General features: G+C 46.9%; 2 protein-coding genes across 2 annotated transcripts in view; both read right to left on the reverse strand.

The window, feature by feature from the left end:
* Positions 1-2,206: 2,206 nt before the first annotated feature.
* LOC136479764 (uncharacterized) lies at positions 2,207-2,614 on the reverse strand. Its single transcript, XM_066477518.1, has one exon. The coding sequence runs from the start codon at positions 2,612-2,614 to the stop codon at positions 2,207-2,209; it is 408 nt and encodes a 135-aa protein (XP_066333615.1).
* Positions 2,615-7,239: 4,625 nt separating this feature from the next.
* LOC136479765 (disease resistance protein RGA5-like) overlaps positions 7,240-12,427 on the reverse strand; it is a 28,531-nt gene continuing 23,343 nt past the window's right edge. The window contains exons 3-4 of the mRNA XM_066477519.1: positions 10,363-10,509; positions 7,240-9,300 (exon numbers count right to left, since the gene is read on the reverse strand). Of these exons, the coding sequence (XP_066333616.1) occupies positions 7,240-9,300; positions 10,363-10,509 (2,208 nt within the window). The remainder of the gene's footprint in view (positions 9,301-10,362; positions 10,510-12,427) is intronic.

Consider the following 12,427-nt stretch of genomic DNA (forward strand, 5'->3'; position numbering starts at 1 on the left):
AACACCTTGTAGGCACTACTTTTATAGTCCATACACATGCAACAATTCAGCCTCAAATCAAACTCACTACTCATGTGCATTTCCAATGGCATCACCATGACCATGCCAAAAGCCCCAAGGAATCGTCTCTCTTTTATACCAATTATAGTAACACAACCTCACAACTCCATTACAAGCACATGAATTCTGAAGATAATATAATCTGATACAATTGAGGTGTAATTCAAGAAGGGAACCACAGCAAAGGGCTTGAGGATAGTAGAGAAGAAAGCACTGATATGAATAAAAAATACTCTCTCCATACTGGTAATTCAAGTCGTTTTGGACAAAGCTTGTGTCAAACATTGGGAATATAAATTATGAATAACTTTTAAGTTGTTGAGTTTGGAAATGTGAAAAACATATGAATAGATTTGTCTTCAAAAGTACTTTCATAAAAATATACATATATCACTTTCTAATGAATATTTTTATAAAAATAAGAAGTCAAAGTTATGCTTCGGAGTACGTGGAGTCTCCAGGAAGAAGGTGAACACAGTGGAGGAGGACGAATGGAGAAGACGAAAGGCCCAACCATAGGTAATCCCCAGCATTGTTCTTTGCAGTGACAACCACACATTCACGGACCCTGTGTTGTCGACTCACCAGGCCTGAGGACCCTGTGTTGCCGACGATGTTGTCCAGCCTGCGGAACCGCACCTCCTCGCTGTTGTGGAAGGCATCCACGAAGTCGCTGATGTCGCTTGGACAAGAGGCGAACTCGATCGGTGTCGATGGAGTCCCTTGTTCTGCTGGAGTGGTCAGCAATGCTGCTGGAGTGCTCGACACCCCTGCTGGAGTGCTCAGTACCACACCTGGACTGCTCGACACCACTCCTGGTGTGGTCCGCACCACTGCAGGAGTGCTCGACACTAGTCCTGGAGTGGTCGGCACCAATGCAGGTCCGCTTGGCTCCGCTACTGGAGCACTCGACACCCATCCTGGAGTGGTCGGCACCACTGCAGGACCGCTCAGCACCACTACTGGAGTGCTCGGCACCCCACCTGGAGTGCTCGGCACCGCTCCTGGAGTCATCGGCTCTGCTGCTGGAGTGGTCGGCACCTCCTCTCCAGCGTCTCCACCACCCTGGATGACCAAGTGCTCGACGACAAAGGTGCTGCTAAAGCCGCCAGCTTGCCCCATGCCTGGACCATCCCAGTCCCAGGCCGCCATCTCATCGAACATGACGTCGCGCGAGACAACCACCTTGCCTCCGCGCGCGTCGTAGAGCCGATACGCTTTGGTGCCCTCCTTGTAGCCTAGGAGCACCATCGGCGTGCTCCTGTCTTCCAGCTTGGCAAGGACCGGCTTCGTCTTCTTGACGTAGCCGATGCAACCGAACGTCCTGGGGAAGGACACACTCGGCTTGCGCCTGTACCAAGCTTCGAATGGCGTCACGCCCTTTAGGGCCTTTGTGGGCACGCAGTTGAGGATGAACACAGCCATGGTCAGCGCCTCACCCAGGAACTATGTGAGCATGCTCTTGGCCTTCATCATGGATCGACCATGCCGACCACCGTCTGGTTCTGTCGCTCCACCATGCCATTCTACTGTGGCGAGTATGGCGCGGTGTGGTGTCGCACCACACCCTGATCCACGCAGTACGGAGCGAACTCCACCGAAGTGAATTTGCCACCGTGATCTGTCCTCAGCACGCGCAGCTTCTTCCCGGACTCTGCCCCTGCCCGTGCCTGGAACCTCTTGATCGCCTCCTCCACCTCGTCCTTTCTCATCAGGAGTTGCAGCCACATGTAGTGACTGCAATCATCCATGAGCAGAAGGAAATACCGCCGCCCACCATGTGTGGCTGGCATAATTGGCCCGCAGAGGTCGCCGTGGATGAGCTCAAGGGCTCCGCCACGCAATACATGGCCGCGTTTGGAAATGACAGCCTCCTCCGCTTCCCGGCTAGGCAGCTATCATATAGCTTGCCTGCGTGCTCGATGTGGGGTAGCCCTCGGACCATCTTCTCCAGCCGACTGAGTGCGTCGAAGCTAAGATGTCCGAACCGGGCATGTCACAGCCATGGCTCCTCGGTGTGCCACGCTGCCAGGCACACCGGCTGCTCCACCTTCAAATCGAGCAGGTACAATCTATTATGAGAGTGTTTTACCTTACTGAGAAGACGCCACTCCCAATTGTAGATCTTCAAGATCCCACTGTCGATCTACACCTCGCACCCACGCTCGTCCAGCTGTCTGATGCTGACGATGCTCGAGCACAGCTGTGGGATGTAGTACACATCCGTCAGCGCGCGATGCTTGCCGTTCTGACACCGGAAGATGACGGTGCCACGGCCTCGAATCTCCACCTTTGAGCCATTCCTGAACCGCACCGACCCCATCATGCCGCCGTCGAGCTCAGAGAAAGTCGCCTTGGAGCCAGTCATATGGTTGCTGGTGCCAAAGTCCAGGTACCACCTCTGCTCCACCTCACTGCCCACTCGTCCGAGATGGACTTGGGCGCGCAGCTCGTCGAGGTCGATGGCCTGTGATGCAGTCCCCTGCTCCATAGCCGCCATGTCCTCTACTTTCTCCTCTGCCTCGACATCGTGCAGCGCACAAAACATCGCCATCAGGAGAGTTGGCTCGTCATCGTCCACCTAAGCTAGGTGAGCCTCAGCCTTCTTCTCCTTCTTTTGGTTCGGGCACTCCATGGACCAGTGGCCAGTCTTCCCATAGCGGCGGCAAGTGTCCCTGCCTAGAGGCTCGCTATTCTTCTTCTTCCTCTGCTGTGGGGCCTTACCACAGCGCTTGCCGTCGCCGCCGCGGCTGGAGGAGGCTTCCCCAGACAGCTTCTCCCACATCCGAGCAGTCAAATCCTCCTCGGTCATCAGCAGTTTGCCACCGACCGATGTTGCAGTAGCCCCTATGCAGTCGTCCACCGCCCATAGATGCCCTGTCAGACCCTCAATCCTGAGGGTTGATAGGCCAGCATCATCTCGATGGAGAGAGCGATCTGGGTGTATTTGGGCGGTACGACACGCAGGTACTTGGAGACTACCTCCTTGTCATCGATGATGACGCCGTGCGCTCCCAGCTGGCTAATGAGGGGCAGCAGCCGGAGGGCGAGATTAATGGGGACGGGGATCCCGATCTTCCATTAGGTAGAGGTAACTATCATTGTGGCGGAGAATGATACACCGATCTGGCTTCAGATCGAAAGATCGAACCCTGCAATCTTAGCACCACAACTCCTTTGGTTACCAACCAAGACACGGATCTAGTTGACCTCGCCAAGAAGGCTAATCCCTGCCTACGAAATGAAGAACACAAGCAAGAACAAGAAAGAAAACAACCAAATTGCACATAAATGATTAATCTCACAAAGTTGGGGTCTCACAAACCGATGAACGGCGAAACTGTTCTTGATAGATTAATCTAAGCAAAACCCCAAACCCTAATGGAGGGGTGGCGGCTGTTTATGAAGACTCTAGGGTCGTGCAAGACCCCTGGACACGCCCCTAATGGGCCCAAACACGATACACGGTCCAACGGACCAAAAGATGGTGTCGCAGCACCCTTTCAGGTTCTAGACACTGAATTGTTTCGATGATTCCTGTTGATTCTGAAGAGATTTTGTTGTGACACCACTTGGATTGGCTTCCTTATCAAATTAGGTTTCCAACCATATGTGGATTGTCAAAAACGGAGTCCGGATGCATCCTGGGTGACCAGTTTAAGGCAGACTGGTCCTGGAGGCCGAGGCAGACTCGAAATCATGTTGGACCGGGCCTCCGGTTTCTGTTGGACGTCCACTTGTTTTGACAATTCCCGTTGACTCCGATCAAATTTTAAGGTGGGACTAGTTCCATTGGAAGCTTCATGAAATTATCTTTCCATCCATATAACGAACGCCCAAAACGGACACCATATGCGACTTGGGCGTCGTTTTTTGTACGTGCTGCTCCTGGACTCCGAGACAGGCTCGAACTTGAGTTGCTTTGGGCCTCCACCTCGGGGACTCGAACCGAATTAGCCTCGGTCCTCCTTCTTGACTTGGACACCCGTGCTGGCCTCCTACCCCTCCATACCATGCGCCAAACATGGTCGTATGCATGGGTGTCATGTCCTCAACACTACCCCTCCATACCATGCGCCAAACATGGTTGTATGCATGGGTGTCATGTCCTCATCAGAAGTCCTCCACCGCCTCCACGTCGTGGAACACCAGGTCATCATACTCCCACCGCAATTGCTGTGGCTTCGCCTTCTTTGCGCGGTCGGACCCGACCCGCATGGCCTTGAGGGCGTTCCAAGCTTCCTTGGCGGAGTCCTTCGACCCCAACGGCTCCTGGTACTCCGGAGGCATGGCGGCTAGGATTGCATGCAGCGCCGAGCAGTCCTCCTCGTCATCCTCGGTGCTCTGGTCAACCGCTTTCGAGAGCTGTCGGGCTCTGAGCTTGACCTTCATGGTCACCGACCACTCTCCATAGTAGGTGCAAGTGAGGACTGGCCAGTTGGCTCCGCCAACATCCTGCACGGCCCTTTGGATGACCACCTTGCGACGCACCAGCGACCAGGACTGCCGTGGTGACTTCTCGCCACCGCCCTGACTGCCGTCGCCCTCCATCGTTGAAGGCGAACACCCACCTCGGCTCTGATACCACTTGTTGGCCCGAGATCTCTCGCACGGGTGAGCAATCCGCACACCGGCACTCTCGCACACTCACACTACGCTAGAGGTTGAAGAGGGAGTAAGAACAGCACACACACCGAACAAGCACCAGCGTTGGCCAAAACTCTGCTCAGGTGTGGAGAACTGAACTTCTGATGTCTATTGCAATGCATGAGTATACGTACAACTCTAGCTGTACCTTGCCGGCTATTTTGCGCGGATACTTCTAGAGGGTAGCGTATCGCGTATCCGATACGTACAGTGGCGGACCTAGGATTTTATCATAGGGTATGCCGTAATTTTTTTTTCTTATGCAATTCGGTAAACCATTTACAATTCGGTAAAACTATATTCTAATTCGGTAAAACCAACTACATTAAATAATATGATGAGCCTTAAATTAAAAGATTAAGCTACAAACGACGATAAATCTCGATATAAATTGTTCAAATGAAACACAAATAATTCATAATATAGAATCGATCTGTTTGGAACTTTCGGTTAGAAAACTCACAAGTCACAGGATATGATGGACTAATGACCGGATGCTAATTATTGATCTGATGAAGTGATGAGGATGAATGAACTCTCGAACCGGAAAAAAATGACTCATACATAAATAATTAAAACTATTTAAGTACACAAGTAAGAAGAAGAATAGAAGATTAATCTTAAACCTGCCTGCCGCTGTGCGTCTCAGTATCTCGCCGAGCGGCAGCCGGCCGAGACGATAACGTTGCAGGCCCTCCGGCGTCGGGCTTCGCCGCGGCCGCGCCTCCGAGTCTGGCGAGTCGGCGACCGTCGTGGCCGCGTGGGCGGTGGGCGCGTGGCGTCGTTCCGTGATGGTGTCGGCGTGACCGCGCGGATTCGACTCTGCCGCTTGCGAGTTGTGACGATCCAGCGGGATGGTTGCAGGCGGTGCGCGTGAGTCAATGCGTGGGACCGGTGGGGTTTCGAGCCAGGTGGAGCGGAGTAACTGCGCCGAGCGCTGTATGCGCGAGTTCGCGTGCCCGCACAAAAGCCGAATGGCTGGGAGGCGTTGGGTATTGGGCGTGTCTACCAGGTAGTAAGCTTTTTTCTTTTTTTTCTTAAATAAAAATTTATATTCTGGTTCACTTACACCTGGACCCCAGGGTATGCCGTGGCCCACCCAGCATACCCTGTGGGTCCGTCCATGGATACGTATCGGATACGGATACGCATCGGATATGTCTTGGATACGTATCCCAGGCGTGTCAAAAATCAGATACGTATTGGCTCGGATACTTGTATCGGATACGGTTGGGCGGCATGGGATACGGCCCAATACGTCAAACAGACCTCCAGGCCCGCTCGTTCCGTGTGACCTTCGATACCCTCGCGGCAATCGGCTGTCACAGGCGCGCTGCCATGAGCTAGTACGGTGGCCGGCGAGCTCCATCTCTGGCAGAATTCGACCGGCATGAAGCCTTGAATCTTCTGCTCCATTATAATACTCTGATTTGGCTCCTTGATTTTCTCTGTATCATCCATCCCATCGCCGTCACGGGAGGTCGCCTGATGCAGCATCAACAACGCCACCACTAGCGTTGGAAGCTAGAATCGCGCACTTAAGATGCAAATACTGTGTGGTCATTCTCGTATCCTACTGTACAATTAAATCAACATTTGCTTCCTATTCATAACGTGGAATCAATGTGTGCCCCAATGTGACAGAAGCAGTTCTTCAACAACTTCAAAACAAAATTGCAGAGGCTGGAGAAGAAAATTGAGTCATAATTGAATTTTCTCGTAAGGTCTCCATGCTCCTTATTTCACCTTTTTAAATTAAATCGCTGCATTAGTTTGTTCTGTAATTTAAGTTGAACCCTAGATATTTATTTGTTGAACTCATGAAACTTACAATCGGTTTGTTATTTAGTTACTAAATATATTATTAAAGTATACCAGCCGTATCCCCGTGTCATTGCTTTTTCAAAAATGGTGTATCCGTGTATCCGATACTCGTATCCGTATCTGAGCTGCATAGCTTGTCAGGTACAAGGGTGGTTGGCAAGTACTCCAACCCCCAACTACTCCTATCTAATCCTAGTATACAGACATATCCTATTGTCATGCTGCTACAATGATTAGATGTGACAGCAGGGCTGACTTTTGTGCCATCCCCTACGTGGGTACAAAGGGAGCAGCAAATTATTTCTAACAATCTGGACTAGATATCTTTAAGGCCCACATATCAAGGTCAAAGCCAATGTTTGCAAGTTTTTCTATATATATTAAGAGACCATATACAAGGCGGGACAAATTGAGGGTCACTGATGCATTTTGCTTTACTAGTTTAAAGCAACTAGTGAGCTACCATGAGAAAGAAATGCAATAATGACCAATGCGAAGAATAATCTCAACACATAAAAGAAAAAACAGACTTTTCTAAAACGAAACCAAGTAAACACAAGATAAATCCTTGCAAACGTCTAAGCATTATTAGAACTAAAAGACACAGTACCCCTGATGAACTGAGATAAGTACAATCAGAGGTGCCGTGCAGTGCATGAGGATAAGTGGATAACAACTCAAAATAGCATTCACTTGGTCATCGGCCATCTAGTATGGGATGGGATGGTCAGATGGACACCTGCTGCACCCCTGAGCCATGGAACTAAATATATCTTGATGAAGTTTTCTTACCTGGAGCATGGGACTATTGGGATGGACACCTGCTGCGTCCCTGATGTCATTCTCCAAAGCTTCCACCTCATCAGCAACAGCAGCAGAGCAGTCAACATCGACGTCGACATGTTTGAGGCCTGCCAAATTCTGCAGACCAAGGACCAGGCCACCTTCCCACTTGAACTGGCACCGTGCCATCAGGTGCAGTTTGAGCCTTTCGAGCTTTGGCATGGCTCCCGGCTCAAACTCCAATGCCGCCTCGCGCCAACAACGCAAATGAAACTTGAGCAAACGCTGAAATCCTTGTGGGTTGATTGCGTTCCTTGGGTAGACGATGCCTGAATCTCCATCTATGTCATTGAATAAGCCAACAGTAAGACAGAGCAGCATGGGTAAACTTGCTATTATATTTATTCCTTCCTTGCCTGCTTCACCACGGATAAAAATGCGGAGGCGGGTCAGGTTGACTAGTGAGCTGATTTGAGGGCCCATGCAATTTAAGTCACGTGTATTAAGAACAAGCTTTCGAAGTGGTGGTGAAGTAGGGACACACGAAGACATGAATGGACGTGTGGCATCAGCATCACTCCCCCACACGCGCAGTTCTTGCAGGCGCGTGAACAGCTTGGAGAGCAATGAGATAAATGCTTTCTTGTGGCCCTCCATATCAAGAAATTCAGTAAAGTACGGCCAATCAATTTCAAGTATTCTCAGATTGGTCAGATCACCGAGTCCTTGGATAAACTTTACAGATTGAATATCCAAATCGATCCTTGATAGCTCTTCCAACGCCTGCAGATTTCTGATTCCATCGGGTAAGCGCACCGAATGATGGATATGAAGACGCACTAGCTTCTGCAACTGGATAATACTTGCTGGTATCTTTTCAAGACGATGCCATCTCACATCTAGTGTCTCCAGATGTTGCAGTTTTTCTATATCTCGTGGAAACTTGCCGACAAAAGCATAATTGTGTATCCTCAAGTACTTCAACTGACCTAAACTTTTGACATGTCCAAGAGGGCTTGCACCAACCACACCTTCTATATACAGCACTCGCAAGACTTGGTTGTTTAAGAACTCTGTGGCATGCTTATTAACCAGAACTGAATTTGAGCCAAAGATATTGATGGATCGGATCTGAGCTCCATTTTTTATTGTCTTGGCAATCTCTTCCGCCCGGGAAGAAATGTCTTTTTGGATGGATAGACGGGGAATCTTGTTCGAAGAATAATTTGTAGAAAAACCATTACCATTCCATATAGTAACAAAGTTGTCCTCCAAGGCCTTTGATACAATGAATTCAAGTATGACATCATGAACTCTGCACTGTTTCACTGTTGTGCTATCTACCTCAATATTGGTTGGCTGGATCAAGCTTCTATTGATCAGTTCATTCAAGTAACTTCTCCCTAGCTGCTCCATACTTTCTCTGTCTTGTCCAGGAATCAGTCCTTCCGCTACCCATAACAATATCAATTGTTGGCAATCAATCAAAGAATCCTCTGGAAACACACTCAGATATAGCAAACAACTCTTTAGATGGTGAGGAAGGTCAACGTAACTCAGCAGCAGAATTCTTTTCATCTTATCAATGGGAGAATCTTTGTCAACTGCAGCAGCAATAGACCTCAATACATTGACCCAGACTTCCACTGCTTTGCTTCTGTTTGCTAATAAACCAGCTATACTGATTATGGCTAGTGGTAAGCCACAACATTTCTTTAAAATATCATCAGAAACTTTCCTCAAATCTGGGTGGCAATCATCACCGGACAAAAATAGCCTCTTAAAGAATAATCTTTGGGAGGCCTCAAGACTAAGGGGCGTTGCTTGATACATTTGTGCAGCAATACCAGCACAACAAGATTTGGCTACTGCTTCAATGCGTGTTGTAGTAATAATTCTGCTTCCATTGTCATTGACAGGTAAGGCAGATCGTACAAGCTCCCATGCTGGTACACTCCAGATATCATCAATCAAGATGAAGTACCTGCATGCATTAGTTACAGAATCTTGTTATTATGTAAGGCCACCATGAATTTGAGCATATTCTGGTGAAATTAAAGAAATCAGAGAAATGTAACAAGAAGATGGATCATCGTGGCACACTTTTCTATCAGTAAGTATTACTGTGTGTCTATATTACACATGACAAATACAGACTGTAAACTCCTAATATTTAAAAAATATGTTACAACTTCCAAAATAGTTAGTGCCGCTTTAGAACACCTAGAGGCCCACTCAAAAGACATGACGCATTCAATTCAAAAACTGAGTTCCAAAATGAGATTTTTATGGATATTTAGAATTCTGGTCATATTTTCCAAGTAATTTTACTGAATATGGATTAGATGGTGTAAAGTAAAAATTTTACCAAAAAGATGCATAGTTGACTTGAGTTTGTTCATTGTTGCAACATCTTTAATGATGACATTTGATAGATATGCTGAGCCATTGAAGTATCTGAGGTAATTTTATGCTGTCAAGTGTTAGGATTGATCTCATCCGACTCAATCCAACGATTGAGTCGGACCCCTGTCCTGATCGGGACACACAACCGACCACTGGTCGGCGGGCCCTTGTCACACAGCGCTATAAGAGAGAGGTGGGGTCTGGGGCGCTAGACACGAGGTTCAATGCAACCACTGGACCCTACCGAAGAACCCTAGATGCCCCTCTGATCGTGGGCGCACTGCAAGTGACGGGAAGCGCCGCCGGCCGCGCCCTGTCCTCTGGACTCCACCGCGTCTACGCTACCACGACACCGGCGGCCACATCGCTGTGGCGCCATGGACGCAACTGCGCTAGGGCGAGGTACAGGAACAAGTTTCCCCATCTAAGTCAAGTTTGTCCCCTGATCTACGATTTTAGAGGATCTATAATCTATCAAGTTCATGAGGCCAGGAAAAAATGAATCATTTTTTAAAATTCCCAGAAAATTTCATAAATGGCCTAATAATTAGGTGAGCCCATGTGATGAACAAATATTGCACGGCATTATTCTAGCTAGATGAACTGGTTAACTATTAGAAAAAGAAATAATATTGATTAGCCCTTGTCCTTTAAGCATTCTTTCACTATGCGGATGAGCTGCTCAACTATCTCTAACATCTGTGACCGGTCAAAATGGCTCTTGCTTATTTGAGACAATATATCTCTAAGAAGTTTCTTCATATCTGGAGTTTGTGATACAGACACACACTAGTACAGAGACGGGCTTTACTCTCGGTGGGGAACCCCCTCTAGTCCCGGTTCCCCACCCGGGAGCAAGCATCCGGGACTAAAGGGGGGTCCTTTAGTCCCGGGTCATGAACCGGGACTAAAGGGGACCTTTAGTCCCGGTGGGTAACACCAACCGGGACTAAAGGTGCCTCCTGACTTGCCACGGGGCCGGGACCCTTTAGTCCCGGTTGGTAATACCAACCGGGACTAAAGGTTTTTTTTTCTTTTCTTTTCATTTTTTTGTTTTCTTTTCAAAATAGGTTTTCGAAGTCATATTGTACGCTGCTAATAATACATTTATACGCGCGTATAGTATGTTTGGGTTCAAGCACAATGAATGTATTAAATGACACAATTCAAGCATAGAACTATATATATATATATATATATATATATATATATATATATATATATATATATATATGCATGCATGCATCATATATATATTTACATGCATGCATACATATGTGTATTTTACATTATATTATTTCATGTGCATATATTACAAAAGATTGCATTACAGTTGTTGTGATATAACAAGTTTCCTCTCATCCTCTAGCTTGGCTTCCATGGCAGTGTTGGGTCGAAGTAGAACTCGCCCTTGGAATCGATGACCTAGTCATTAAAAAATCCGGCTATAGACTCTTGAATTGCTTTGAACTGGTCTTGCCGTATGACCTTTTCCTCCAACCATCGAGCCTACAGGTTTGAATTAAAGGAAAATAAATTAATATATATATATATATATATATATATAAAGACATAGTAACACAATCAATAATAATAATTAAATGAATATATAGTGTATTTTGAACGTACTTTGAGTCTCTCTGTAGGAGTTCTTTGGGAGACCTGCTTGATAAACTCGCAAACATAGTAACTACAGTAGTTGTTCCCCTGTTCCTGCCTCAGACACCTCTTTACGAGAAAAAGATTTGTCATCCAATCTGGTGATCCGGTGAAAGCTATATGTTTAATTAATAAAGATGATGCGATTTAGGGGACTTACTTTCAAAGGGATTACATTCAGTGGCGCTTTGCATTTTCCCATGTGTTGCTTCTCAATAAAGGTTTTCCAAACACTGCCCAATAAAAAATTTGCCACATCATCAGATATAGTTAATCATCATGGTTGTGTGTATATATAGTTGCTAGAGATACCGAAATTACCTCTGGATAATATCTATCATATCTTGGTAGTCTTGTTGTGGTTTTCTCATCGAGTCATAGATTATCAAGTGACTTTTCACCAGATCGATGTCCATCAATATCCAGTGATTGTTGCATGTGTTTATAGGATATAACGCATAACACTCATTAATTAACTAGAATCAACATATGAGCCATTAAGGATGATCGACATTATTAACACTCACTTGAAGTTGTAGGGGAAGAGTATATCCTTCTTGTGGCGTTGGTTCACTAAGAAGTTCATGAGGTTACTCTCTGACTTAGACTTCCAATTAGGCTTTGGAGTAACTAGGTCTTTGAATACTATATGGGGATCAACAAAACCAATTTCATTGCAGCCTTTCTTTCTGCGCTCTGTCATTGTAAATCTGCATATATATAGTACTTGTTAGGATAATTTATATGCATATACACACATATGATGAGTTTAATAATAGATCGAAAGAATTATTACTTACAGGCAATAGCAGCTAATGATAACTTTGTCCAGAGAGGTCAGGTGGCATAGTTGATGAAATTCTGCAAAGTCAACATACATAACATCATCGCCACGGAACCAATGTTCGTCTCTAATTCTGACACCAACGCAGAAGTATCCACCGGTAGATGCCCGCATGTACCACTTGTTTAGCAGGTACATTTGCCTCCCCAGATCACCTAAGGCTTGAGGGTTGTATAGACTCTGGCCTAGTACAAATTTTTTCTT

The sequence above is a fragment of the Miscanthus floridulus genome, chromosome 9, assembly GCF_019320115.1.
Source record: "Miscanthus floridulus cultivar M001 chromosome 9, ASM1932011v1, whole genome shotgun sequence".
Taxonomy (NCBI): domain Eukaryota; kingdom Viridiplantae; phylum Streptophyta; class Magnoliopsida; order Poales; family Poaceae; genus Miscanthus; species Miscanthus floridulus.